We start from the raw sequence: 27,464 nt of genomic DNA, 5'->3' as shown, positions 1-27,464 counted from the left end.
AGGAGACGGAGGGGGGACAGGATAGAGGTCTCTAAAAGCAGGGGTTGGGTGGAGAGGGTGCATTCAGAAAAGTTCTTCCTGAGTTCCCATAAAGAAGGACTAGAGGACACCAAAGGAAAGGAATGGGTAGCAGGCTTGAAACTAGTAAGAGAAAGTTGTTGTTCTTGACAAAGCAAATAGTTAACCTGTGGAACTCCTTGCTGCAGGAGGCTGTGAAGGCTACAACTAGAACAGAGTTTAAAGGGAAGTGAGATCAAGTGATGGAGGTTGGGTCCATGGAGTCCTATTAGCCAGAGGGTAGGAGTGGTGTCCCTGCCCAAAGTTTGTGGAAGGCTGGAGAGGGATGGCACGAGACAAATGGCTTGGTCACTGTCTTCGGTCCATCCCCTCCAGGGTCCCTAGGGTTGGCCGCTGTTGGCAGACAGGCTACTGGGCTAGATGGACCTTTGGTCTGACCCAGGACGGCCATTGTAAGCTCAGGGCTCAGTGTCGGGGGTCTCAGTGGACCCCCTTGATTTTCATGCACACCTGGTCCTGGGTGGCCAGGCTGGCAGCTCTCCTGCCCTAGACGGCCACTTTCCTGTGCCTAGTGCGGAGATCGTGGACGAGGTCCACGATGTCCGCACTAGCCCAGGAAGGTGCCCGCCTCTTGCAGTCCAGGGCAAGCTCCCGGGAGCCGCCAGCCTGGTCCCGGGAAGAGGGGGTGGGCTGGGGGGCATCGGGTGGGTGGCTCTGTGCCGTGCCAGGTGCAGGGTCTGCTAGCTGGGTGCTGGCAGGCTTGCACCTGGCACGGGCACCGTAGCCAGCCCGTGCCCCTTTAAGGGGTCCGGGGCCGGAAGGGGGGCATAGAGTTTCCCTGGTGTTGGCCAGAGTGGCCACCAGGGAAACCTGGGGAGGGCTAGCCTCCCACTAGTTCGAACTAAAGGGCTACACAGCCCTTAGTTCGAACTAGCTAGTTCGAACTAGGCGTTAGTCCTCGTAAAATGAGGTTTTCCTAGTTCGAACTAAGCGCTCCGCTAGTTCGATTCAAATTCGAACTAGCGGAGCGCTAGTGTAGCACCTATTAAAGTTAGTTCGAACTAACGTCCGTTAGTTCGAACTAACTTTGTAGTGTAGACATACCCTGGGAGAGAAAGTTCTGCAAGTTCTAACAAACTGCAGCGGAGGGATCTGCCCTCAGAAAAGTTACTCTCCCCTGGGATTGTTAGTGAGTAACAACACAGCATCTCTTCAGTGAGATCATTCCATTTGGCAGCAGGAAGTGGGGGCAAGGATGTACCAAGATTGAATCTTTGGTAGGTTATTTTGGATGTAGCTACCTACATTTTCAGAAAGCTGCATCATACTGTCTCCACAATAAATCTAATTCAAACGCTGGCAGATATGGTTCAGACTGATTTAATCTGCCCTGATCTGCAATTTTGTGTTAGCTAAAGTCATAAAGGAGTCCTTTTAAACCTAAATTATCAAATGAAAAAGGCAATTTTCTCATTCATACCCCATTAGTTTTTTTAGTTATTGCTAGGAAAGCTCTAAAATGCTTATGCCATAAAATAAACATGTGGCTTAATGTACAGTATGTGTACTTAAGAGGATGATGGCATCTGCAGTAACTACTCTATACTGCCATGGTAATGGGATACACAAATTAAGCAGTAGCACACATTGAGAAGAGTGTATGAAAACATACATAGAAAAGTAACACGTCTGGCGCTTTTTGAAATAACTCTTTAATCACCAAAAAGAAGAAATCACCAACATTCATACCTACAACACAAAACTGCAACATGTTATTAGATTTCAACCAGTGTCTGTCGTCTCTCTTCTAGCAAAACTGCAATGCTATTTTTAAAACAATTTATCGAATAGATTTACAAAAGACCCCAAAATTAAAACCATTGATATGTTTTGCAATTCTGAAACCAAAATGATTAACGTGGCACAATTAAAAGCATACAACACTTTCAAGTAATTTTGAAAAAATATAAACTTGGAACCAACAACCATGTTAGGTAACATTTTCAAAAGCATCTACAGGGCCTAGGTCCCACTTTCAAAAAGGAGTTACAGAACCCTAAGTCACTTCACTTATGAAAATGTTACTCATAGTTTCTCATTCAAATAAATCAAAGTGTGTCTATCAGCAGTTTTAATCCCTCCTCCCAAATGAAACAAGGAAACATGTGGGTGTGTTTAAGCAAAGTTACATCACTGGATCATTTACAGACATACTTTAGCATCACTTTGCAACAGTAGGTTTAAGAATTTAGAGCACAGAAATGCTACCTACACTTCTTTATCCCACTATCATGAATTAGAATCTGTATTATTTAGAATGGGGGAAAGAACAGAAATATTGCAGAGCGATGAAACCAATGTCTGCATGGAGCCAAATTCATACATTGTAAACTGAAAACTTACTCTTCAGGAATGCCTGGAATGCATTTACTTAAATATCCTTTCTGGTCTAAAAAGAATGGTAACAACACTATCTCAGGGGGAAAATAATGCCAATATATAAAGACGCCCCCATTCTCCCCAGTAATCCTATAAAATCAACAATCTGTTTTCATAACAGCTCAGGCCATTCATCCAGTTGCTATCTTGGGCCTACAACCCACTTCTTGAGGTTACTGCTTCCTTTTCTGCTAGGCCAGTGATACATAATAAGAGTTGTTGTGCTCTTTATACATTGGATTCCCATTAACCTGACCGACTTGTTCTCTGCAGTTGTGACAACTGTGCAGGCCTATTTACTTATAGCTCAGATTTTCTCCCATTCATTGAACAAAGCGGAAAAGTAAACAACAGTTAAGAAAACATTCGCTTGCCAAAGCCCAGCATGAAAAGGCGCAGCCTCTGTATGCAAGAGGGCAGACCTGTGTTTATTAACACACACGGCATTGTTTCACGCTCTTGTTTGGTATTGTGTAAGAACAATCCCAGTCCTTTTCAGGCCCCCTGCTCTTCTTATTCAGCCTCTGAGAAGTTACAAAATATAACAGAACACTGTTTTCTGAGAATATATTGACGGCACTAAATACCCACAATACTGTATAATTGCTATTAAGAACATGAACGTGTGCTTTCAAAGTGTGAAATTCAGAGCTCTGAGGGTGTAAAAGGAATTAGATGGATTGTTCTGTCACGTAATCCGAGGCTTCAAGGTATCATTTTTTAAAATTTTAAAAACCAGAAGCAGAATACACATTTTAACTGTTGAACTTTTACTGGCTATAGAAGTTTGTAAGGACCCTATTACTATGTGGTTACAATAGAAGATACACAGTTAAGGTCAGGTCACGGTTTCCAACAACATTCACAGGGACTGAGAATAAGGAAATGAGGGATGGATCCTCAGGGAACCTCAAGGAGATTGAACCTCTCATTGTGGAAGTGCCTTGAGTATTGCATTCACTTCCTCTGCAACTGCTGTCAATGCAAACTCAAACTGCTCCTGTGGAGAGAACAAATACACAGTCTAAATAATAAAACAAAACGTTTCCAGGAAGAAGCCTGGTGCACTATGCAGTCGTGAAACATCCCCACAGTCATCTTAACAGAATAAAATACAGATAGCAGAAACCAAAAAGAACCTCTTATTATAGTTGGATATTAGCATACAATGACATATTAAAATTATATGGTTAAAAAGGTCTCTGAGCAATGGAGCATTATCCACTTCCATCTGACTGATGAAAACTGGTTAAATATCCACGACTGATGTATGGGAGTAGGCGGGGCACTGAAGATAGGATTCCTTCCCCTCCTTCAACCAGTTTTTCCAGACGATAGCAACTACTGTAAATCTTTCACCACATTAGACACGCTGTAAGAAAACAGTGACTGTAACATTTTGATTTTTCAGCATCTAATACCTGGGACAAATTACAAAGCATTCTTCAATCACCAGCCTGCCATTTAAAATCATGTTTCTCTCTGAAAGTAGCTTTTCTTTGCTACTGATTTTACAGTAAACACAACTGCCAAATTACTAAAATCGATTCTGTACTTGATTATTTTTGGAGATTCACCTTCCAAATACTGATGTGACCTGGTTTTGAGAGATTAGATGAAATCATAACCAAAAGTGGGAAGGCTACAGGCATATACACCTGTCCTATAAAACACCCACATTAACACATTCTAGTCTCAAATAAAGACAGAGAATTTTCACTTCCTCAAGGTGAGTCAGTGTGAAAACACTGGAATAAGTAACAGAATCTATGCGAGAGATCATATGTAAAATTAAAATTTTGATACTTATTTTCTAAGCAATCTATGTTGCTAAGAAATTTCATTTATTGAAATGTTTGAATCTACTTTTTTACATTAACAATAATTTTCTATTTGACTGTTAAGGCTGTTTGTACACAAAGGAATCATGAGTTGAGTGGAATGAATAGTGAATCTGATATAAAATCAAACTTTAGACTACTTTTATTTAGCAGATGTTTTAAATAATCTAAAGCACCCAGAATTTAAAAGACTCTGGAAAAGTTCAAGCACATACATTAGTTCAAGCTGCATTTCTGATGGCTGCTCTGAGGAGCACTCTTTGAAAGGGAGGTCAAGTTAGGAACAAAGGGGGGAAGGCAGGAGGAGCACTGAAAAAATAAATGCAGGTTAACTACATTCAGAAACCATAGGGATGAGCATAGTTTAAGAACCTATACAGAACACAACTGGGTCAGAAGCCACGGTTATTGGGGGATGACTGTGACCATAGCTCAGACATGCTCTGATTAATATGGTTTGGAGCTATCAGTGCAAATACCGCTATTCAATGGAAGAATACCTGTCTCTAGTGCTGAGGGAAGTAACAAGTACACTAGGTATCTTCTAGCCCATGATCTTGACAAACGCTGTGCCGTGAGCTGGAAATCCACAGGGTATACAAGCAAATGCAGTAGTGGCTTATGGCCCCTGAAAATGGAGAGCTGCAAAAGGTGATTATTGAAGACTGGGCTACGAATATGCAATTGCATTTTGTCTCCCACAAGACTCCACCCAGGTGGAAAGCTAATGGAAGAACTGAAGGTTTGGAGGAATCAGAGCTAAAAGTGCTCAGTGGAGAATGACAATTCCATTTCATAGCAAATGTTGAGGTTTTGAAATGTGCTTTCATTCCACTTTGGAACAAAAACAAAACCTTTTAAATGTTTTTAGAAAAATAGAATTGTATTAAAATGTCCATGTTCTCTGATGATTCAAATGTCGAAATAGCCATAAAACAAGAAAGCTGATGATCTTCTGGCCTAGGATGTAGAAGACCCAAGGTAAAGGCCCTGTTCTCCCTGATTCAAAGGAGAATTCTGCATCCGAAGCTCTTTTTCAGGCACTTGATGGTGTCTTAACTTTCCAGTTGCTCTACCTACCAGGCTAAGACTCTCTCTCTCTCTCTCTCTCTCTGTCTCCTGCACCGCCCCCAAGAAAGTGTTTGGATTTTGACAAAACAACATATTTCAACAACATTTCATGACACTGAAAATGTTTCAACTACCTATTTCAGACTCCACTGAGAATACATAGTGACTTGTACTTCACTCATTTCAATGTCAGACTTCTACAAGACCTACATTGACTTGAAAACCCTATCGTGTCACAATGAGCCATAGCTAAGGACAAAGTTCCTAGATAGGAATGGATGGGAAAAAAATCAGTATAACTTCTCAGATACATCTGAGATCATGAGTTGTGCAGTCAGCCTTGCAACATCTACAGCCAAACTAGCACATACGTCAGCTTCAAGATGGGGGCCTCTGATTTGGTATTAAATGTCAATCAGCCCTAGAGGGCTTACCCTTGCTAGGCATGGAAGGATGATGTTCCAGTACAGAAGCTCCTCCATAACGTGTGGGGAAACCGCCAAGGGATGATTTGCCTACCTGAATTAAAGTAAAATCTGAAGTGCTGATGGTGGCCACACAGTAGGAGCAGGCATGGGATGTTAGAGCTGATACAGCACACTGAATTCATAAGAGCATGAGCAGAAAAAGGCCAAGATTGGGAAGCAAGAAAGGGCATTCCACACGGATATGCATTTGCAGGGGCACATATGGCCAGAGCACATAATTTTACCTATTCAGAACAAATTTACTCTATGTCTCCAGGTGAGGTTCTCTTGGAGCAGAGGACTCCAATAGAGCTACATGAAGTTACACTACCAGAGGATTCAGGCCTAAATTACAGAAGCAACTCACCTTATAAAGCATAAGCCTGAGAATCTAGGGTTAAAACCAACAGTACAATACTGCAGGGAAAGGGATGGTACAGCCGACGCACAGCACTGTTCCCCCAGCACAGGGCTAGGGCTATCAGGAACAGCGAACTCAAAATGCTGTGGCTTCCAGTGATGCCCATTACTAACTTTCAGAGAGCAAAACCACCTCAGCTATCTCGACACACATTTTTAAGCTAAACCTCCTCAATCTAGTTTCAGAAGGGTAGCTGTGTTAGTCTGTATCTGCGAAAATGAGGAGTCCTATGGCAACTTATAGATAGAGTAACAGATTTAACTGAGCATAAGATTTCATGGGTAAAAACTACTCTGACAGATGCATGAACATCCATGCACGCATGAAGCTGATGAACTGTTTAAGCTTATGGCCAAATACCTCTGTTAGTCTATTAAAGGGTACATCTACACAGCCATTCTGTTATTTCAAAATAACGGATGGCTTATCCCGAAATCTGTAAACCTCATTCTACGAGGAATAAAGCCTATTCTGAAACAGCTATTTAGTAGACACTCCACTGCTGCTATTTCAAAATAGCCCCATACCAGGGCCAGTGTCTCCTGGGGCTCTAAATTGAGATAGCATGTCTTCATTAGGGAAGCCTGCCTTGGACTAATTTTGAGGCTTCACTGCAGAGTAGATGTGCCATTTTTAAATAACTTTTCCAGAATAGCTTATTTCAAAATAAGTGTGCAGTGTAGACATATGTTAGGATTGAAAGTTTTAGTCTTTTTTATATTTGTATTTTAGGTTTAGTAATGTAAAGTAACATATATAATCATATTTAATATTGTAGTAAGTCATATCCTTTAGTTAAGTATATATCTCCTATATTTCCTTGTTCTAAAGTGTAGTGAATAAAGAGATAGAGTTTTGGTATTATGTCTGTGTTAATGAGACTAGAGGAATGTTGAAAGCTGAGGTCTGAATTGTTTGATTTACAATGCCTTTTTGCCTTGCCCAATGCAGATACTGATGTTATGCTTTTGTTTGAGAGTCCTTGTAAAATGATTGTTTGTGTGTGAAAGTGGTACGTATGTGTCGAGATAAAGATGCAAAAGTTATTGCTCAGAACCAGATGGCCGAAGAAGGAGGAGTGAGTGAGGGTGAAAGCTAGACTACCCAGAGTCAAAGAAGAACCATCTATAACCATCGATGTGTACCCTTACTCACAAGATGATTGGATTATTGGCAGATTGACTGTCTTAAAGCGGAGCTAGCACCCCTGAAAGACGATTGATTACAGAATGAGCTTTGGAAATGTTTTGGGAACACTGACATAAAAAAAAAAAAAAGATAACACTCCGGTCACAGGTTGACACAGCGGAATCCATAGACTTCAACAGAGAAAAGGCTTATAAAAGCAGGATGCTTTGCCATGGAACTTTGGGTTTGTCTTGCCACCAACTCCATAGGAGCATCGGATCGATCGACCGACAAAGGCCCTGCTCTCTCTCTGTGATCTAACTGGCCACTAGATTGATACAGAATCTGGACTGGTAACTATGACATTGTCTGGTGGGACTGTGTATGCATGGTGTTTGTGTGTGTGAGTGACTGAATAGTATATGCAACTGTTGTATTCTCAATAAATGCGGCGTACTGCCTTTTCCCCTATAAAAGATCTTGTGTGCTTTGTTTAAGCATAACATGTACCCTAAGGTGCCACAGGGCTCCTCATTGCTCCTAGACCTAGATCAGCAGGTCACCAGGGCTGGCATTAGATTTATTAGAGCTCAAGGCTGAAGCCTGAGCCACACCATGCAGGTTTTGGCTTTGCCTCCCCCACGTAGGACAGAGAGGCCTAGGTGAGCTCAGGGTTCCTGGCATCATTCCAGCTTTCGGGAAGAAAGCTAGAGTAAGGGGAAAAGGAAAGAAAGTTTTTTCTTATCCTAATGAATATTCTCATTCAAAACTCTTCTATTTCACGTGTGTCATTTCACCAATATTTTGTTATTCTGACTGAAAAAACAAAATCGTAAGACCTTTATTGAACCCATCAGAGACAAAATGATAGTTTTATTTATGATTATTATATACTGTACTTTTGAACAAAATATGTCATCTTATAGGCAACATGGCGCTAACAAATCATTTGTACAATTATTGAAAATGTGGAGCACTATCTGCTGGAAGTACAATGACATTGCTGAAGTAACACAGTGTGTCTCTGCCTAGGGACATTCTGTAATTGGCATTTCTAAATGGACTTTTAATCAATTATTTTAAATTACTCCAAGAACCTGATATTCCTTATTTGTATTCAGCTGGGAAAGCACATGGGTTTGTTTAAATACAAATAAAATAAATACATAATTTGCTTAGGACAACATAGCATGGGCATATAACCAGACATTTACAATTTTCAGTGTGCTAACTTGAATAAGTGATTCAAACAGTTCTCAGATGATGATAATGATGGAAAGAGAAGCCAAAGAGATGAGCATTGTATTCAAGCTTTTCATAAACAACGAGGAGTCTTGTGGCACCTTAAAGACCAGCAGATTTATTTGGGCATAAGCTTTTGTGAGCAAAGGCCTGGATCTGATAAAGTGGTTTTGAGCCATAAAAGCTTCTGCCCACATATATCTGTTAGTCTATAAGGTGTTAAGGACTCCCTATTGTTTTTGCAGATACAGACTAATACAGCTACCCCTCTGAAGCTTTTTATAATAGATCAAAGGATATGATTAATTTTATTTGTGAAGATTGTTCTGGTACACATTTTAAGGGGATAACACCACAATAAAGTAACTATCAGTGAGATTTCTAGTGATTAACTGATCAAGCTCAGAGACGTTCACTTTCCATTTTCCTACCCTGTAGTTTAGGAATTTTGGGGGGAGGGATGTGCGTGGGGTGATGGTGGTTAACATACCCTTCTGTACCAAAGGAAAGGAATACCAGAATAAGGACTCAATAGAAAAACTAGACTGACATGTATATCCGGATTCAACAGAAAGACTAGACTGACAATGTGAGTCAGGATTTATATTTTCACTATGGATCAAATACTTACTCAATTAGATTCTGTATGCTATTTCTTTTTCTAATTTTCAAATTAGAGTAGAAGAATAATTTGTGATATGATAGAACCCCAGAGTTACAAAAACTAGAGTTATGAACTAACTGGTCCATCACATACCTCATTTGAAATCATAAGCATGCAATTAGGGAGCAGAGATAAAACAAATGAATAGTGCTCTGTGTTAAACCAGCCAGGGGGGAGTGGGGCTGGTGGCACATGGAGCATCTTTCCCCAGGGCTCAGCAATTCAAAGGGGGATGGAATTCCTGGCCACTGCTGCTGCTCCTGTGACAGTGGCAGTAGCCAGAGCCCCAGGCACTGTAAATCTCTGCTGCAGTCCTACCCAGTGCACTGCAAAGCCCCCAGCTGCACACTGGGGATGGCACTGGGGGAGGGAGAGCGGCACAGTCTGGGCAGCACTGAGGGGTCTGCCTGGATTCACCACTTCTGCCTGAGACCTTCCAGGAGCAAGTAGCCATTCTTGCTCCACCTTGTCCAGGAGCCCGATGAGTTTGTGGACTTGCCTGATCATAAACAACTATAACAATAAAAGGAAAATCTAAAAAGAGTTTTGACAAAGTAAGGAAACTGCTTGTTTTATTTTAATTAAGATAGAAAAAAACCTTATTTTTAATTCTGCAAAGTAAGCTTCAACGTTGTATTAAGTCAATGTTCAGTCAATCATTCTTCCTTCACCTACTGCTATGGCACCACATATCGTTGACAATCTTCAGCACCAGTTTTCCCAGGTTAAATATGGAACAGAAGTGAATGGGACTGAGAACAACCCCTTTTTTCCTTGAGAAAAGTTATGGAACAGTATCTGGTACAGAAAACCATCTGTTCCACAACTATGCCAGCAACAACTTTCACTTCCGATACATTACCAATAGATATTTCCATCAGTACCTACTTAATTGTGACCATACCATTGCTCTTTGTTGTTCACGCACACACTTTGTGAGCTCCAGGGATTTTTTTAAAGCAGGCATTTTCTTAAATAGACAATAGATTGTTGTCTTGTCTTGCCTGTCTTTCAGATATGTTAATCAAGACAGATGTGGAAGTTGTTACACAAAAGAATAGTAAACACCGCAGAAAGTAGCTTAGATAAATCTTCAGCATAAATAACGCATACTTGGTAGGGATACAGAGTAATCAGCTAGCGACTTCTGTTAAATTAGGTCATGCCCTCTCTTTTCTATCATGAAAATAACTACAGTGCAATACCTTTAATGTATTTAAAATCCCAGTGGATTTATTGACAGTACCTTTGTCTGAACCATGCCTGGTCTCTGGTCCCTCAAGTGCTCCAGGGTAGCAGCAATATCAATCTCTTTAGCACCTGTAACAAATCACAAATTGGGCTGAGTTCAGAGTAAAAGATAATACATACTGCATCTGTCAATCTCCTGCTATCGGGTTCCCTTTAGGCTAACAGTCCAATTGAAAATTATTACATCCATCCCTCAGCAGACTAGGCAGGCAGCTGCAATTTCTGTGTTAATATATATATATATATATATATATATATATATAAATAAAAAGGAGGAAAGGGCAGCTTTGATTAGCATTAATTCACAAAATCCCAGAGAAAAAAAATTCTTAAGAGATACCTAGACAGTTACTTCCCAGCAGCAGAACATATTTATTAGAAATTACTAGCCCATCCTGGCAGTGCTTACTGCTGTAAATTGTCCCATTGCAGGCACAGAGGACATGCAGGATTAGGCCCTAAACATTTACCACGATCAATTCTATCCCATTTAAAAAGATGTACCATAAATCACATGACGTGCTGACACTGAAAAGTCTCAAAGTATCTGCAGTCAGGTTTATGCTAATATCAAAGGCGTAAACACCCTGGCTATGTCTAGACTGGCAAGTTTTTCCGCAAAAGCAACTACTTTTGCGGAAAAACTTGCCAGCTGTCTACACTGGCTGCTTGAATTTCTGCAAGAATGCTGACTTCCTACTGTCTGAAATCAATGCTTCTTGCGGAAATACTATGCTGCTACCGTTCGGGCAAAAGTCCTTTCGTGCAAAGCTTTTGCGCAAAAGGGCCAGTGTAGACAGCTCAGATTTGTTTTGCGCAAAAAAGTGCTTTTGTGGAAAAGCGTCCGTGCCAATCTAGATGCTCTTTTCCGCAAATGCTTTTAACGGAAAACTTTTCCGTTAAAAGCATTTGCGGAAAATCATGCCAGTCTAGACGTAGCCTCTGTGTAAGAGAGAGTCCTACAACTGAATGGCATTTTTTCAGGAAATCTCACACTCAGAGCATCCAAAAAAGCCAATTTAAAGTAAACAGCTTAATTTTGTTTTAATATAGGTGTGTGTAGAAGGTGTGTGTGTGTGTGTGGGGGGAGAGACAAGAAAATGTTATACACTAAATCACTGAGCGTAAGAAAATGTATCGGTTTATAACACCTTCATGAAAATGAGCATTTCTTTATCTGTATCAGAAATAGACCTTTATTCATACAATGGGCACAGCCAGGACAGGTCAAAGGTTGCCACTTGAGATCTCTACATCTAATATTACTCCTGTTGGAATTCTGCAACTGTACTATGGCTCTAAATGCAACTTCTGCAGAATACTGCACAGGAATTTACCTGGAGACTATTTGATGATAAAGTAGAAAGATGTTTAAGACAAAAATAAAGCTCTCCTCGATGAACCAACAGACAATACGTTCCCCCGAAGTCCAATAAATAAAATAAAAACAAAGTGTAATAACATCACATCTCAGCCACAGCAGATGTCACTAGAATTTCTATGGAAAGCATCAATTTAGGTGAGGACTGCATCACAAAAAACTGCAAACAACAGTTGCTCTTATCTGCAAAACAGGACACTTTTTTACATGGTGAATATTTCATGTTAATGGGAGCCATGCTGCTTAATCCACACCTACACAGTGAGGGAAGGATTTTCAAAGTTTCACCTTTCCAGTGGAAGAAGAGGTAGGCCGGTGCCACACATTTTTCAAAATCTCACCTATAATTTTTATAAAAGATGGCATCCTCTATGCCGAGCCATTCAAATTAAAATGTCAAGGTAACCCAAGTGGGGAAAAGGTTTGTGCTGGTATCTAATGATATTGTTCAATGTTCAGGAAGGCTTCCACACATCCTTTTGTGAATGTTTCAATATCAGGCAAAAGTTGATTTTTACAATACACACTTCTCAAGTCTCTTGAGAATCAACATCCAGAAAAATCCTAAAAGGGCATGAAAACAAGCCATTTACCTCCTTCCTTTCTATTGTACAGATTATGGTGCTGATGCAATGAACATTTCCCGCTCAACAGGGAGTTTAAGTACTATCATCAACAGGACTATAGTCTTGGTAGCGTGCACTGTGTCTGGACACAGGGCCCTGATTCAGCAAAGCCATTCAGCACATGCTTAAAGAAAAGCACATGAATAGGATTACTGTACTAGTGAGCTTAAAGTTAAGCATGCAAGTGTTTTGGTGAATCTGAGCATAAGTATTTGGAAGATCAAACAGTGTTTTGTTCAGCATATATACCCTTACTAGAATATGTTAGTTGACAGAGAAGGGAAGATAATGAAGTACAATCAGACAGAATATCCCTTTGCTCTCCCCAACACACACACAACTCAAGTGACTCAGAGGCAGAGGAAGACACAAATTCTTTTGCTGCTCTTAAAAAAAACAGACTTTTGAAATGCTCAGAGACTATGATCTACAACATAAATGCCTACAGAGATGGACCACTTGAACATAGTGCTGCAAAAATGGGCTACTACTTTGAAGGGGGAAAAAAAAAGCGGAATGAGAAAATTCAGAACTGAAGATGAGATTTACGGTAAGAGGAACCAGTGGTAGTTTTTCTATGTGAGCAAAATTCCTCCTTCACAAACACTACCACACCTTTTACATCTATTCCCTGACTGAGCCAAAATCAAACTAAATACGGGTAACTATTTTTCTATTGAAACACAGTGTGTCTAAAGCAAGGGTGCTGGTGGTTTACCAAGGATAGCTCCTGGAGGGCCACTACTGCTGTATTTACCTGGGCCTTCGCAGGTACAGCTGACTGAAGCTCTCATTGGCCACAGATCATCGTTCTCAGCCAATGGGAGCTGTGGGAAGTTGTGTCCTGGTCCATGCCACTTCCCTACAGTTCCTATTGGCTGCGAACAGTGATCCATGGCCAATAGGAACTGCAATTGCCTTTGCCTGTACCTGTGGAGGCACAGGTGAATACAGTGGTAGCAGCCTGTCAAGGGCTAACCCTGGCAATCTAGATCCAGCCTGTGGACCAGTATTTGCCCACCTCTGATCTACAGCTTTTTTTGGTTTTCTGAGTATGCCAGATGGGTAGAATATTATGTAATCACCACTATATTGTGTGTTGGTCTATGGAATAGCTCAAATTACAATACTAGATTAAGGAGGAGATTTTCAAAGTCACCAAAGGACAGTTGGGCACCCGACTCCTATTCAGAACCAAGGGAAGTTGGATGCCTAACTGACCTTTGTCTAGTTGTCCATGTCTTCCTAATTGTTTTAGTGGCACAAGTAACAAATTCAGAGTCTTTATCATGTTGAGATTTCCCTTCCCACCTGGAAGTGCAGAACAGTGACATAATGGATAGCACTTTTCACCCGGGAGCACACAACAGCATTTTGCACATGGTCACCGCTGTGCAGACATCCCTAGGAAAGAAAGCATTGTAGTGGGAGAAAGGGAAGTCTTATCCAGGGACACTAGGTCAAATTCCTGCTCATACAAATGGAGCTGAAAGGACTGCAAATATTTACAAGTCTCATCTGAATGGCTCACACAAAAGCTGCAGGTAATTCAATTTATCTATAGTGGAAAAGAGAAATGAGTTAACTTTATCAGGACTTGACCCTATGACGTGCTTTGCGTAGGCCATTGTCCCAACTCCTTCACCAATACACAGAAATATGAGTATGCCATCTTTGGAAACAACATATATGAGATAGGAAAAGATAAAAAGCACTGACTCAAGTAGAGCCACAGATAACTGGGAAGGCAAAAACAGAATATGTCAGTAAGGCAAGATTCTCTACCAACACATATTCCTCTGTTGTATAATACCATTGGCTTCAGGTATAAAGTTAAGAGGGCAATAACTAAACTGGATAAAGAACTGTCCAGTTTATACTTTACCTCATAGTCAAAGTCTTTCATGAAATAAATTTGATCACCGCTTGTCACAGGCTGCTTTTTAATAAGAGATTTCAGTCTTTGTTTTATATGTAACCAAGAGCAAAATATACTGAGAGAATGAGTGGCTACTGTAGTAATACTGGTTGAACCTCTCTAGTCCAGCACTTCCTGGTCCGGCTATATCCACAGTCTGGCATGATTTGAGTTATCTGGATGTCTATTTTCATGGGTGTGGCCAAGTTTCCTGCAGTCCCATAAAGTCTGTTTACAACCACCATCCTGACTTTCCATGGTCTGTGCTGTTATTTATCTCTAATTTACCTCTAAATCTCTTCTAAGAGCACAGCAAGCAGTGGAAGTGTTAGTATTGGTGCTAGACAATATTGACCTCTTTCAGTTCAGCAAATTCTCTGGGTTGGCCCCGATCAGGTCCAAAAGCACCAGACTAGAGAGGTTCAACCTTTAGAAGCAGTAATATGACAGGTGAATTTGTAAGTATTTTTACAGGACATAGCTTAGCTGCTGTCATCCCTATTTATGCTGAGGAGCACCTGAGTCTTACTGAGACCAGTACCACTGCATGCCAGAAACCAATATTCAGTTTCAGAAAAGCAGCAGAATTCAGCCTTTAGTAATTAGCAATAACATTTTAAAAGATCACAGCGTTTACAGTGACTGGCCAAAATTCACATCAGAGAATGTTAGCCCAAACAGAGAGAAAACATGAAAAGATGCTAGTTGAGTTATATTTTGCCCCAAGGAGAGAAACCGTTTCTGAAGTTTAGGGTCAACTCTCCTGCAACCCCTGCTGCTCCCCTGGGCTGCAGAGTAGGAACTGGCACTTACTTAGCAGCTGGTGCTGCAGATTAGTAGCCTCCGAATGGTAAAATTTTTGGCTTGCAGAAAATGATATCAGTAGAATATCCAGTAATAATAAATAATACACATGAGCTAGTCAAGATTCACTTTAATAGGCTCTCTGAGCCCGGGTCTACATTAGGGAGTTATTTCAGAGTAAGTCTCACTTAATTCGAAATAACAAACAGAGCATCCACACTATCAAGCACTATTTTGAAATAACAGGCTGGTTATTTTGAAATCTGTATTCCTGCTTTCCTCGGGGAATAATGCTTATTTTAAAACTGTTTTTTCAAAATAGCGTTAGTGTGGATGCTCCGGTGCTGCTAATTCAAAATAATTGGCCTCCAGAGACCTCTTACAGCTGCACTTGTGGCTACTCCGGCCACACCTGCCAGCTCCACTACTCCCATCCTCCTGTGGAGCTTAGAGTGGCAGGCTGCAGGAAATGGGCTTGTGGCACAAGGAGAGCTTTGCCAACCCTGTGCCACATAGCACCATCCCAGGAGCGATGGCAGACCCCAGTGCTCCTTCTGAGCCCCACAAGGCTGCCAGCCCTCCCGCAGCACCCCCGGCTGCCACTGGCCAGGGACGCAAGAGAGCACTGACCTGAACTGGTGCAGAGATCCTGGATCTCATTGGGGTCTGGGGCGAGGAGACCAACTTCCAGGATCTCTACACCAGGAAGAGAAATGCTGATGTCTACAGCCAGATGGCCACCAGCCTGGCTGGAAAAGGACACAACCGGACCCTCAACTAGGGATGTAAGTGACTAGTCAAGTAGCAAATGCTTATCGGATAGTCAGCTAGTGACTTGACTAGTCGCTTCCCCCTCTTGCTGCCTCTATCAGAGAGAGGAAGAGAGGGGCAGCTTAAAGGCCAGTTCTCCCCAGCACTGTCTCTGTGGGGAGAAGGGGCAGAAGCGCAGCTGGGAACTGGCAGCATGTCCACCTTTGAAATGGAGCCCCGGGAGGGCTCTTGCTACATTTCAAAGGTGGAGGCACCTTTATCGACTAATTTAATAGTCGATGTGAATTACATCAACTATTTGATTAGTTGATTAATCTAAATTTAACATCCTTACCCTTCACCGGGTCTGGATGAAAATCAAATCAAGGAGCTCTGGCTGGCCTACATGCCAGTACTATGACCAGCTCAATGCCATCCTGGGAAGGGGGCCTGTCACCTTCCCTGCATCATCATTGATTTTGGCCAGGACATGCCCAGCGTCAACCTCTACGAGGGCAGGGTTGTGGAGGACTAAGAGGAAGAGGAGGGGCAGGCCAGCCACACAATCATGCCCACGAGCCAGGACCTGCTCCTCATCTTGTAGCCTGTCCTCCTTCCCCTGCAGGATGACTCCCACGAATCAGACAAACCCGGTAAGGACGTTCAGTGTCTGCTGAGAGATCAAGGCCAGGCCTCATGCACAGTGTCTCCTGGGATGATTGCTCCTGTAACCTTTCTTCACAGATGGGCCAGCTGTGAGCGTGGAGCCTCCAACACCTCCCACACCATTTTCCTGATTCCACAGGATCTGCCGGAGGGAGAGAACCCAGGAAGACCTGATGTGTGAGCAGATGGCCTACCTCCAGTCTCTCATCTGGAGGCTCGACAAGGAGCACCGGGAATGGGCCGTTGACTGGGAGGAGTGCTGAGCTGACTAAGAGCTGTGGAAGGCTGCCTGGGACAAGCTGGCATGCCAGCATGAGGCCATGTGCTCCTCTCTCAGTTCAGTGATGGAGTGCATGGAGTGGGCCACCAGCCACCTCCCTGCCCCTACCCACCCAGGGCTTCCCCAGGGGCCACCAGGGCCCCAGAATATGGGGCGGTGGGCCCTGCAGGGCAGCTGAAGCCTCATGAGCTGACTGAGGCAGGCACCACTCTTAGCCCCATCCCTGAGCCCCCCTCTCTTTCCTCCATTCCAGGTATGTTCCCCAGTCCCTCCCCTGTTTTATATCCCCCAAATAAACACACTTATTTGTTTTAGAAAAGGCTTTTTTATTTGCTCTGAAGGTGAGAAGAGAATGTGGGAAGGGAAGGGTGGGGAGAAGGAAAAGCACAAAGGGGGAATGCAGGGGCCCCTGTGGAGAGGCATGGAGGAGAGTCTCACAGCTGGCCTTGGCTGAAACTCTCCCTCAAGGACTCCTGGATGAGCACAGCCTCCTTATGAGCTTATCGAATGGCACTGGTGTCTGGCTGCTCATAAGCCTTGGCCAGCAATTCAGTCTCTATCACCCCTCTCCCCAGCAGGAAAGTCTCCCCCTTGCCTTCACACAGGTAGTGGAGGACATAGCAGGCTCACACCACAAAGGGGATGTTGTGCTCGCTGAAGTCCAGGCAGGTGAGGAGACTCCTGAACCTCCCCTTTAAGGGGCTGAATGCACACTCCACCACCATGTGGCACTTACTCAATCTGGCATTGAAATTCTCCATAGCGGGGTCCAGGCTGCCCATGTAGGATTTCATAAGCCAGGGGAGCAAGGGGTAGCCTGCATTGACCAAGATACAGATGGGCATGTCCATGTCCCTGAAAAAAGTGCATCTTCTGGAACAGGCGTGAGTTTTGAAAGATGCAGACATCGTGCGCCTTCCCCAACCAGCCGACGTTCATGTCAGTGAAGCGTCCCTTGTGATCCACAAAGCCCTGCAGAACATCAAGAAGTACCCCTTCCTGTTACTGTAGTCTGAGGCAGGGTGGTCGTGAGTCAGGATGGGGAGGTGTGTGCAATCTATGCCCTCAGCACAGTTGGGGAAGTCCATGGTGGCAAAGCCATCCATGATGGTATCGACGTTGCCCATGTTATTGACGGTCTTGGCTATCTGCAGGAGCACAGCCCTGCCTGTGGGTTTCCCCATGCTGAACTGGTTCCCAGCGGAGAGGTACCTGTTTGGCATGCTGAGCTTCCACAAGGCAATGGCAGGTCGCAGTTCTGGAGCCACTGCTGGACATCCGATGGTGTCCAGGTGATTTAGGGGCATTTGCAGCAACAGGAGCATCAGGACCTGGGTGAAGAGGTCCTCCAGTTCGGGCTGGTCTTTATCCTGCTGGAGCAGCATGTGGACAGTTTGGACAAACTGCACCATGAGGAGCATCATGAAGCTTGTGAGCCTGGCACTGCTTTGTAGCAGTTCTGGCTCCATGTTGTCAGTGTTGTGGCGTCTGCAAGGGCAACCAGAGTAGACCGTGTCTGTTTGGTGTCCTGTGGGGCAGCAGGCAGTGTAGGAATGGCCTGTGAGATGTGGCTGTGGAGAGGAGCCCATAGAGAGGGTGGATACTTACTGACCAAGCAGCCACAGGAAGTATCCATCCTCTTGATCCCCTCCCAAAGTGCTTCTGGGGGCTCTAACTCTGAGGCAGTCTCTAATCTGTGGGTGCACTATTTCAAAATAATTCTGAGCAATAATTCTTACCAAGTACCCTAACTCGCCTTATAATGTTCTTAGCAAATAAATGCACATGCACCAGGGGTGGGGAACCTCTTTTGAGTCGTGGGCAGCTGACCCACAGAAAAATCAGTTGGGGGCTGCACACAAGTGAGAAGCAAAATGAGAAGCTCCTGACAGAGAAGGAAAAAACCACTCATTGCCTTTGCACACCATTCCCTTCACACACCAGAACCTAGGGGTGCCCAGGCTAGTAGATTTTGTGTACTCCAGCCCTGTGGCTGTGTGGCAGGGGGGCTGGAGCACCAGCATGGGATCCCTGAGCCTTGGGGACCAGATCCAGGTAAGCCAGGGTCACATCCAGCCCCCGGGCCTGAGGTTCCCCACCCCTGACATATAGAATGCACAATTTTCATCTTTTTCTAGAGCATTTGCTGCTATGTCTGAAAGTGATTCCTAGAATGAATACCCTCCTTTGTGTAACACACATGGTTAGCTCAGTAAAGACACTAGACTCTTATAAGGCTTTTGCCCTTGGCTTCAGTGTAAGCATGTGTGAGGATACTGTGTAATATATAATGCCATGTTTTAGTTGTTCACAAGCTTCCTCTGATAAAATGCTGCAAGTATGGGACCCCAATACCGACTGGGGTCTCTGGGCATTATAGTAATATAAGTAATATTAATATCCTGTTTATTTAGATATTGTGAGTTATCTGTGGGAACCTCGAGGCATGTCTACAATAGGAAATGATTTCAAAATTACCAAAATCAACATCATAACTCCCGAAATAACAAAATCAATATAGTGAGTGGCAATCAAGGTGGTTGCCCTGGATGTCAATGTCCAGGGTATGTCTACACAGCAGAGGGTTGGTTTTTTTTTTTTGAAAAACAGCTGTTTGTCAAAAAAAACTTCACTGACGTCCACACTGCAATTGTGTTCTTTCGAAAAAAAATCAAAAGAACAGAGGGGTTTTTCCAACATTGGTAAACCTCCTTCTACAAGGAAGAAGTCGTGTGTGGATGAGGAACAGGGAGTTCTTTCAAAATAAGAGGAAAGAGGAAGAAGCACAGGTGCTCTGGTGGCCACTCTGTCCATAGTAATCACAGCTCAAATGTGAATGGATGCTATCCACACTGAATGGATGCTATCTTTTAAAAAAGCAGATAGCTTTTTCTATGCACTTTTGCTATGTAGACACTCTCTTTTGGAAGAAGTTTTTCGGGAAATCTCTTCCAAAAGAAGCCTGAAGTCTAGACATAGCCTCTGTGAGCAGCATACCAGCGGTGGGGTCTGGAAACATCTTCCACCTTTGCTGACAAAATGCTCAAGGCTGTTTCTGACAAAATCCATTCGTGGTTGAGAGGTGCTCAGTTAATTACACAGATGAGGGCTAGATAGATCATCTATATTACTGTTTAAATAGTTGTGACACTGGTGTGTGGGGGTATAAACATGGGATTATTAGGACTTCTATTGTATCCTTATGGAAGAGGCTACAAGTTGTGTGAAAATAAACTCTCCTCCAATCAGAAAAAAATGGAACACTAAAGAAAATATAGAAAATGACCTTCCATACATTTCTTTTTGTGCCTTGTAGGTGCTCAGTTTCACCCCTGTGAGCTATTCCCTCTTTAATGTGTCTTTTTATATTTACTATATCATAAAGATTTTGTATTAGTTCTTGAAGGGCAAAGGGTCTTGTTAGGTCTGGTTAAAACCTGTTTTATTAAAATCTCCAAGGAAACAGTCCTGACGACAGTTCTTTTCAATGATATTGGTAGAAGCTGAAAGAAGACCAATTAATATTTGTAAGATGCTGTTGATTGGCAGACTTTCAGCTTCAGACATGTATTGTGCAGTATATGCAGTCTGTCAGACATGGCAGGAAATAATCATTTTGGAGTAACATGCTTTAATATTACAAAATAGTAAAAAAACAACACATTTTACGGGCATATGTATAATGACAGAGGAGGAAGTCAGATGTCTGATCCAAGTGTATGTATATATTGGGAGAATATTGCCAGTTCACTGACCATTAGTTTCTATGGCACCCAAGCAATAACTCCAAATTCAACAATGTATGAGGCCTATAACTCTTGTCTTTTGTTGCTCTTTTGTTCTCTTCAACAATTTGGAAGGAAATATGAAAAAACAACAACACGGAACCTAAATAAAAAAGACACACCCACAGCCAGGCACAATGTAGGCCTGGAGCCTAAGGGATAGAAGAGTCTTAGGAGTCATGTAGCCCATTGCAGGCTCTTCCATATACCTCACTGGACAAAAGCTAAAACCAATCACTGCCAGTCATAAAAGACTCTGCAGGAAGGATGTGGGACCTCTTCTTTCTTCCTTGTCCTGCTTTGTCTCCAAGGCAAGTGAAATAAAATACACTTGTAACCAATGTTTGGAGTAAAAACATTTTTTAAATTGAAGATGGACAGAAATTGTAAAAATTTAAGCAATTCTCATTTGCTGCAACTGCTGCAGGTTGTAAACAAAGAAAAGCCTCAGCATAGAGTAAGTGAAGCTGTAACACTTCTGAGGAGGGAAAGAAAACCTAACCATATTTAATACAATACAGATCATAAATACAAACTGGAGTTTTCAGTAAAAGCCTGTTATCCCACTCGGTTGCAAAAAGTGGATTCCAGTGTGTATATTTGGGGATGAGAATAAGAATATTAGATCGAATCTCAAGGGTCATAGCCACTTTTTCAATCCAGACAGCAATACATTTTACTCTTATCCATCCTATTAGGAATCTTCATCCCTGTCAATATATACACACAAGATTTTTTTAAAAAAATCTACAATCAGTGTTTCACATTTTACAGGAAAAGTATTCATGTCACAGTGAAAAGAATATTAAACCACAATGATGAAAAAGGAAAAAAATATTTCAAAAATGTAATAAGGCGTGGAGTGTGCACATATGCATTACACAGACTAATGCTGGGATGCAGCTGGCCCATATGGATCTTTCACATTGCAGGAGGAATATTTATTTTTCTGTTTTTTTATTGGGAGTACATTAGCTAGTGATGGAGCATCCATGAGATACTACACAGAATGAACTGAAGAAAATATGCAACAATTCTGCACAAGTCTATGAAGAGTTGCAATGTAATTAGTTTAAGACTGCACAGAAATTATACTTTGGAGTCATAAATTACATTGTATCTTTAAGCTCAGAAGACTACCCTTTGGTCAATTAAACACTTCTCTTGAAATCCATTTTATGGATTGACTGCATAAAATTAACTGCAAAAATGTAGTTCTTCATTCTGTATTTACCTCATTTTCCAAATATTTGTCCAACTGCTTACTGAACTGATAGCACATTATTTCTATGGCTGCCTTTTCAGTCTGGGCCATATTCTAACCTATCCTTTGTGTAAAGAAATGCTGCCCAAATTCCTTATATGCTTGTCTCCTTAGCTTCACTAAATGACCTCTTGTTTTCAAATTAGTTACTATCTCAAGCTGCTTACTGACATCAATACATTCCTTTCAGGATCTTCTAAAGCTCTATGGGGACCCCATTAGTTTTTCTTTCCCCAAGGTATAGTCTATGTCTGATCAATCTTTCTTTGCAATTCATGTGCCCTATACCCTGAATAATTAGAATTATTTTCTACCTTACTTTAAGTCCCAACAGCCGTCTATAAAATTACAAGAATTGCACAGAAACTTCACAAAATGACTCCTACAGAGCAACCTCTGCGAACTTCAAAGTATTAAAAAAAATCACATCAATAACTTGTTTGCCTTTTGTTTACAACCTCTATACATCATAAAGGAAAACCTCAGCTCAATCAGTCCTCAGAATATGGTCAGGGAAATATAAACCAGCACCACTTTCCCAGTGAGCTTTCACTCATTTTTCAGGAGAAGCTTGCTGGTATGTTCAAGATTTTCCTAGGTTTTTGTTTTCTTTATTATTAATGGATAACTTTACAGCATCAATCACTCATTCAAAAAAAATGAACATAATGACACTCATCCAAATGTGTTATTTAAAAGCAGAAATGCATACAATTAAAATGTGCTTTAAACTGTTTGTTCTAAGGAGCACAAGTTTGCCTTTCATGGAAAGTCTACCATTAACAAAAAAAAATTGACCGAGACATCCACCGTGCACTTTTGCCTGTGGCTTGGGGCAAAGCTCCCTTTGTGGTCAATTATGTGGTGGAATTGCCTGCAACAAGCAATATTGCTTAATTGTGTTTCCTGAGTAACTCATAGCCAGTTATATTACATAAAACCAATTCACTTGTAAAAGTGCCCTGGTTAATATATAATATGCATATGTGGATGCAAAAAATACCTCCATAAAAAAGACTGAAGAAGAGATGAATAGGAGACCTGAAAAATTCTCTTTAAGCTTGAAAGCTTCTCTTTCTCAATAAGTGTTATCATTTCATCCATCTTGTCTCTTCATAAAAAGCAACAGTAACATTTCAGACATTATTTGACCACCATTATTACTAAGACTTGGATGCAAGATTCTGGAGAATACAAAAATGCAGACAGCAAAACCTAGAACTTTCTTTCACTGACCTTATTTTTTACCTAAGTTATCTAAATTTAACTAACTAGATACAGAATTCAAGGATAATATATATAAAATGCAATTAAAACTAAAAGACAAAAATAAATAAATCCCAACTACCCATCTTAAAGCTCAAGAATTTTTCTATGCTAAGTTGTCCAGAGGAATTCCATCACTTTCTAGTCCCACTTCACAGCTTCTGAAATGTCAAATAAATAATAAGATGACAATCTTCTCTTTAAACTGTAGATAGTCCATCCACTCTGTAATAATCACTCTATAAATTGTGTTTACAATGGAAACTGTATCTTAGAACCAAATCTACTCTCTTTTTAGCCAGTATAAACCCAGTGTTAACTGAAGTCCAAGAAGCTGACCATATTTACATCACTGTTACTGGAAAATAGAATTTTGCTTAATCTTTATACAAGAACATAAAAATTATTGGATTAAATCCAATTTAAAATACTACTGTGTACAAGACTTATACAGCCTTCTTTTCAGTAGAGGTGACTTGCTCAGTTGATTATGCTAGTTAGATCTGGTTTATGATTACGCAAAATGCCTTAGTGAAAAGGGATCTGTTTCGCTAAATGCTCAGATGCTAAATGCTGTTGGTAGTTATGAGTCACAAGAGGAACTAAGGAATCCTTCTAGCTTTCACACTTGGAAGAAGATTCACTGAGTCTGGCTCAGCTACATCCAATCTTTACTCTGGATCTTCAGGTCCAGAAATTTAGAATGTATTGCAATAGAAGTTGAAAATGCATATTTTCCATCTTCTAAATTCTAATGGCTTCAAAACACAATTAGTATCCTAAATTCAAATAATTATTTGCACTCTCCAAAACTGTCCAAAGAGAACACAAAACTTGAAGTATCATTCAGATTCCTTCTTTTGTTCATCCTACCAGATAATACTCGAATAATAGTCTCTTGCAGTATTTCTGTACTTCGCTGCCAGAATGAAGAAGGGCATAAAAGAAAGGTGAGGAAGGGAAGAATACTGAAGTTCTTAGTTTAAAAAAAGAAAAAGCCCAAACAGTTCATGTTTGGTGTGGCTTTGGGGGAATGATCAGATGGATTATTTTATCGAAATCAGGTTCTCCAGTCCTGTGGAAAAAAGCTAAACAAACTCTTGTTGAATATATTAGTGTGAACATTTGAATGAAGAATGTTACAATTCATAACAGGAAACAGCCTCTGAAATGCACTCTAGCAAGCAATCTCTAATCACCAAAAAAACAATGACCTGTCATTTTCTTTCCTCACTCAAACACTGAAAACACACACTGATTTGAAAGGAAACCTCTTAAACTTTTCACTCAGGACCAAGGCTTGGATTAAAAATGTGCATCTGGAAACTGAAAAGGCGGTATTCCCTGTTCACTTTTCTGTAACCCCCTTAACATTCCACTGCTCATTGAAATGGAATATCACCATTTAGAGGTGTCAAGTTCTAGAGCTTTCAGTAAGGCTAAACATGAGGCACCACTCAAGTCAATGGGAATTTTGTTATTGATTTCAATAGGAACAGGATTAGATCTTTGTTATGGCACTGCTCTGCATAAGGAATAATAATCAGCAATATTTTAGCAAAAGTATCTGGATGGCAGAGCATAACACTGAAGCTACTGGAATTGTTAAATATCAAAATAAATTTCATTTTAAAACTTTTCACTGCCCCCATGATAGAGGAATATTTTGGACATTCATATATGACTGATTTGTTATTGCAGAGCATAAAAATGAAGTTGAAGAGACTGTCCATGTTGAAAATTTGGTACAGAATGGATATCATCATCATCATCATGTCTTAACTATTCCAATTTTATACAATTAGATTATTTAACATGGCACCTTTAACTAATGGATTTTATAATACACGAATACAGCTACTATGTTTACAATAAAGAGTATACGATAAATCATTACAAACAGACAGCCCAACAAGAAATCCTTCATGATGATGTGCAAAGTCAAAGGGGCTCCAAAAACACATGCTGAAGTTGTTTGAATAACAATGGCAACTGGGAACTGGAATGTGTTTACTCAGCATAGTGCTTCCCCCAGCATCATGAGATCTTTTCATATGCTCTGCCCTCTACTCGAGCACAGAACGAAGGAGGAAATCCTTAACATTTATGACAAAAGTATTCTGGCGGTGCCATTTCAATGATCAGTGTTAGTTTTAATGTTCTTATGCCACTGCAACTGAAGTGTAGTGTGGGAGGTGTTTTGTTTTGTTTTTTTAGTAAGGGGGAGAGTGTGATTAGGAAGATTTAGCAAATGTTATATCATTGTCAAGTTGTACCACTTAACAGAGAATATGAAATCCTTGTCTATTGATTTCTGCTGCCATAATTTTGAATAATTGTAATAATTAATTGTTTGCTTTAAGTGTATAAAACAGTACAGTTTTAGTGCAACTCTGAGCAGCTGTAGTAACAATAGGTCTGAATTTATAACAGAAGTATTAGCACTAATTTACTATGTGATTAGGTGTGGAAATTTTAAACAACAAAAGCATTTACAGTTAAATGTCCAAAGGAAACTATTTCAAATGTAGAAAAGTAAATCATTACATGAAAAAGGAGCACCCTTTTCTAAATCTGCCCTATTAAAACCCCTGCTAAAGAGCCAAAGTATTTTATTGATTGTTTTCTACTTTCCCACTGCTGAAACTAAATAGTCCTCTATTTACGTCGATTTAAAAATGCATTATTGTCTACTTTCTAATAAACCAGACAGTGGAACAATAACTCAACTTATTCTAAGTTTATTCTTAAAAGTCTTTTTTTTTTTTTTGAAAGACTGAAGCCTTAATCCTTAAAAGCCTTTTTGAAAGAAATGTTAGTAGATGCTGGCCTTGCAGCTGGGCCCAGATTGAAAGTGCACTTACATTTTTCTGTTTAGAACTGAAGGACTCTAAAGTTAGAGCTAGCCCTCCACATAAAAGCTTTGGAAATGGCATTCTTTGGTACTCGTGCAATTCATTCTTTAAGAAAAGGAAATGGAAAGAAAGATTTCATGTCCAGGGCTTCAGGCCTTTGATCATTTGATGAACATTGGATCCTCAACCTGGGCCTCAAACTTCTCAGGACAGACAAAGAAGGCCTAGGCCTCACAGACTGGGCCTAGATTCCTGTCAGAACAAAACCTTTGGCTGCCTCACAGTGTGACAGCCTGGGAAAGGCCCACCTCAGCAGGGTTGAGATGCCCGCTTTGCCCTTTGATCTTTCATTTAAACTACAGCCAAAGCACCAGGTCAGAGGATTTCAAATTGCACACCCCCATTGGCAGAGGGGAGCAGGTCAAGAACAAAATGGGGGTGACCAATCTAAAAAGCCCTGTGACTCCTTTCTTTGGCCAGTTTCACATGACTTGTCTTGTATTGTGCAACACTAAGCCCACACTTAAAATGGAATTTGACATTACATGGTACAATGGAGTCAATAAATGGCATTCTTTAGTGCTCTTACAACAAAGTCAACCCTTCCTTAAGTGGTCGAAAGCCCGAAGCTAGAAAATACTTCTAATTTATTTCTATATGCAAGTACATTTCATATATTTTAAATTTACTGTTCATCACATCCTCTCCTGGCTGAAGGCTGAATGAAAGTATAATAAATATTTAATAGAAACTGTGAATCAGTTTTACCTTACATCACATATATTATTTGGAGAGATCAAGTTGCCACTGGAAACAAAAATGTACCATGTAGCTGAAATTCCTGCAAATGCTTTCACAAAACACAAATATTTTATCCAAAGAGATTGGAAAAAAATCATCTCAACCTGCTGGAAAATCTTCACTCTGGGACTTGGCATAAAGCGGGCAACATAACTTCTTTTCACATCAATAGCAAGTTTCACATGATGCTCAAGGGCACAAACTATAGCTCTTTATGAGTGTGTTTGATGAGACATGTTACCAGTCAGAACTAGAGGAGAAGAAATGTCAAACTCCTGCATCTGAAGGAATGGCAAGTAATTATTTCTTGGACATGACAATTTCAGACATAACAGAAAATCGAAACCATGGATTTAATTTTTAAACCATATGAAGCTAAGATGAGTTCACTTAATTAAACAATGTTGGTACCGTGATTAGAATGACTGGCCACTGCACTAGTTTTAAAAAAGGGATGCAGAAGAACAGTGATGAGAAGACAAAAGACTACTATTTATTTCTGAAAGTGTTTGGTGCCGTACAAACA

General features: G+C 41.0%; 1 protein-coding gene across 1 annotated transcript in view; it reads right to left on the bottom strand.

Moving 5' to 3' along the window:
- Positions 1-1,712: 1,712 nt before the first annotated feature.
- PTPRN2 (protein tyrosine phosphatase receptor type N2) overlaps positions 1,713-27,464 on the bottom strand; it is a 944,343-nt gene continuing 918,591 nt past the window's right edge. The window contains exons 22-23 of the mRNA XM_075922745.2: positions 10,538-10,611; positions 1,713-3,457 (exon numbers count right to left, since the gene is read on the bottom strand). Of these exons, the coding sequence (XP_075778860.2) occupies positions 3,386-3,457; positions 10,538-10,611 (146 nt within the window). The 3' untranslated portion in view covers positions 1,713-3,385. The remainder of the gene's footprint in view (positions 3,458-10,537; positions 10,612-27,464) is intronic.

Source organism: Pelodiscus sinensis, chromosome 2 (genome assembly GCF_052426305.1).
Source record: "Pelodiscus sinensis isolate ZL-2025 chromosome 2, ASM5242630v1, whole genome shotgun sequence".
NCBI lineage: Eukaryota > Metazoa > Chordata > Testudines > Trionychidae > Pelodiscus > Pelodiscus sinensis.
Note: the sequence above shows the minus strand (reverse complement) of the source record. Positions and strands in the feature narration are given on the sequence as shown.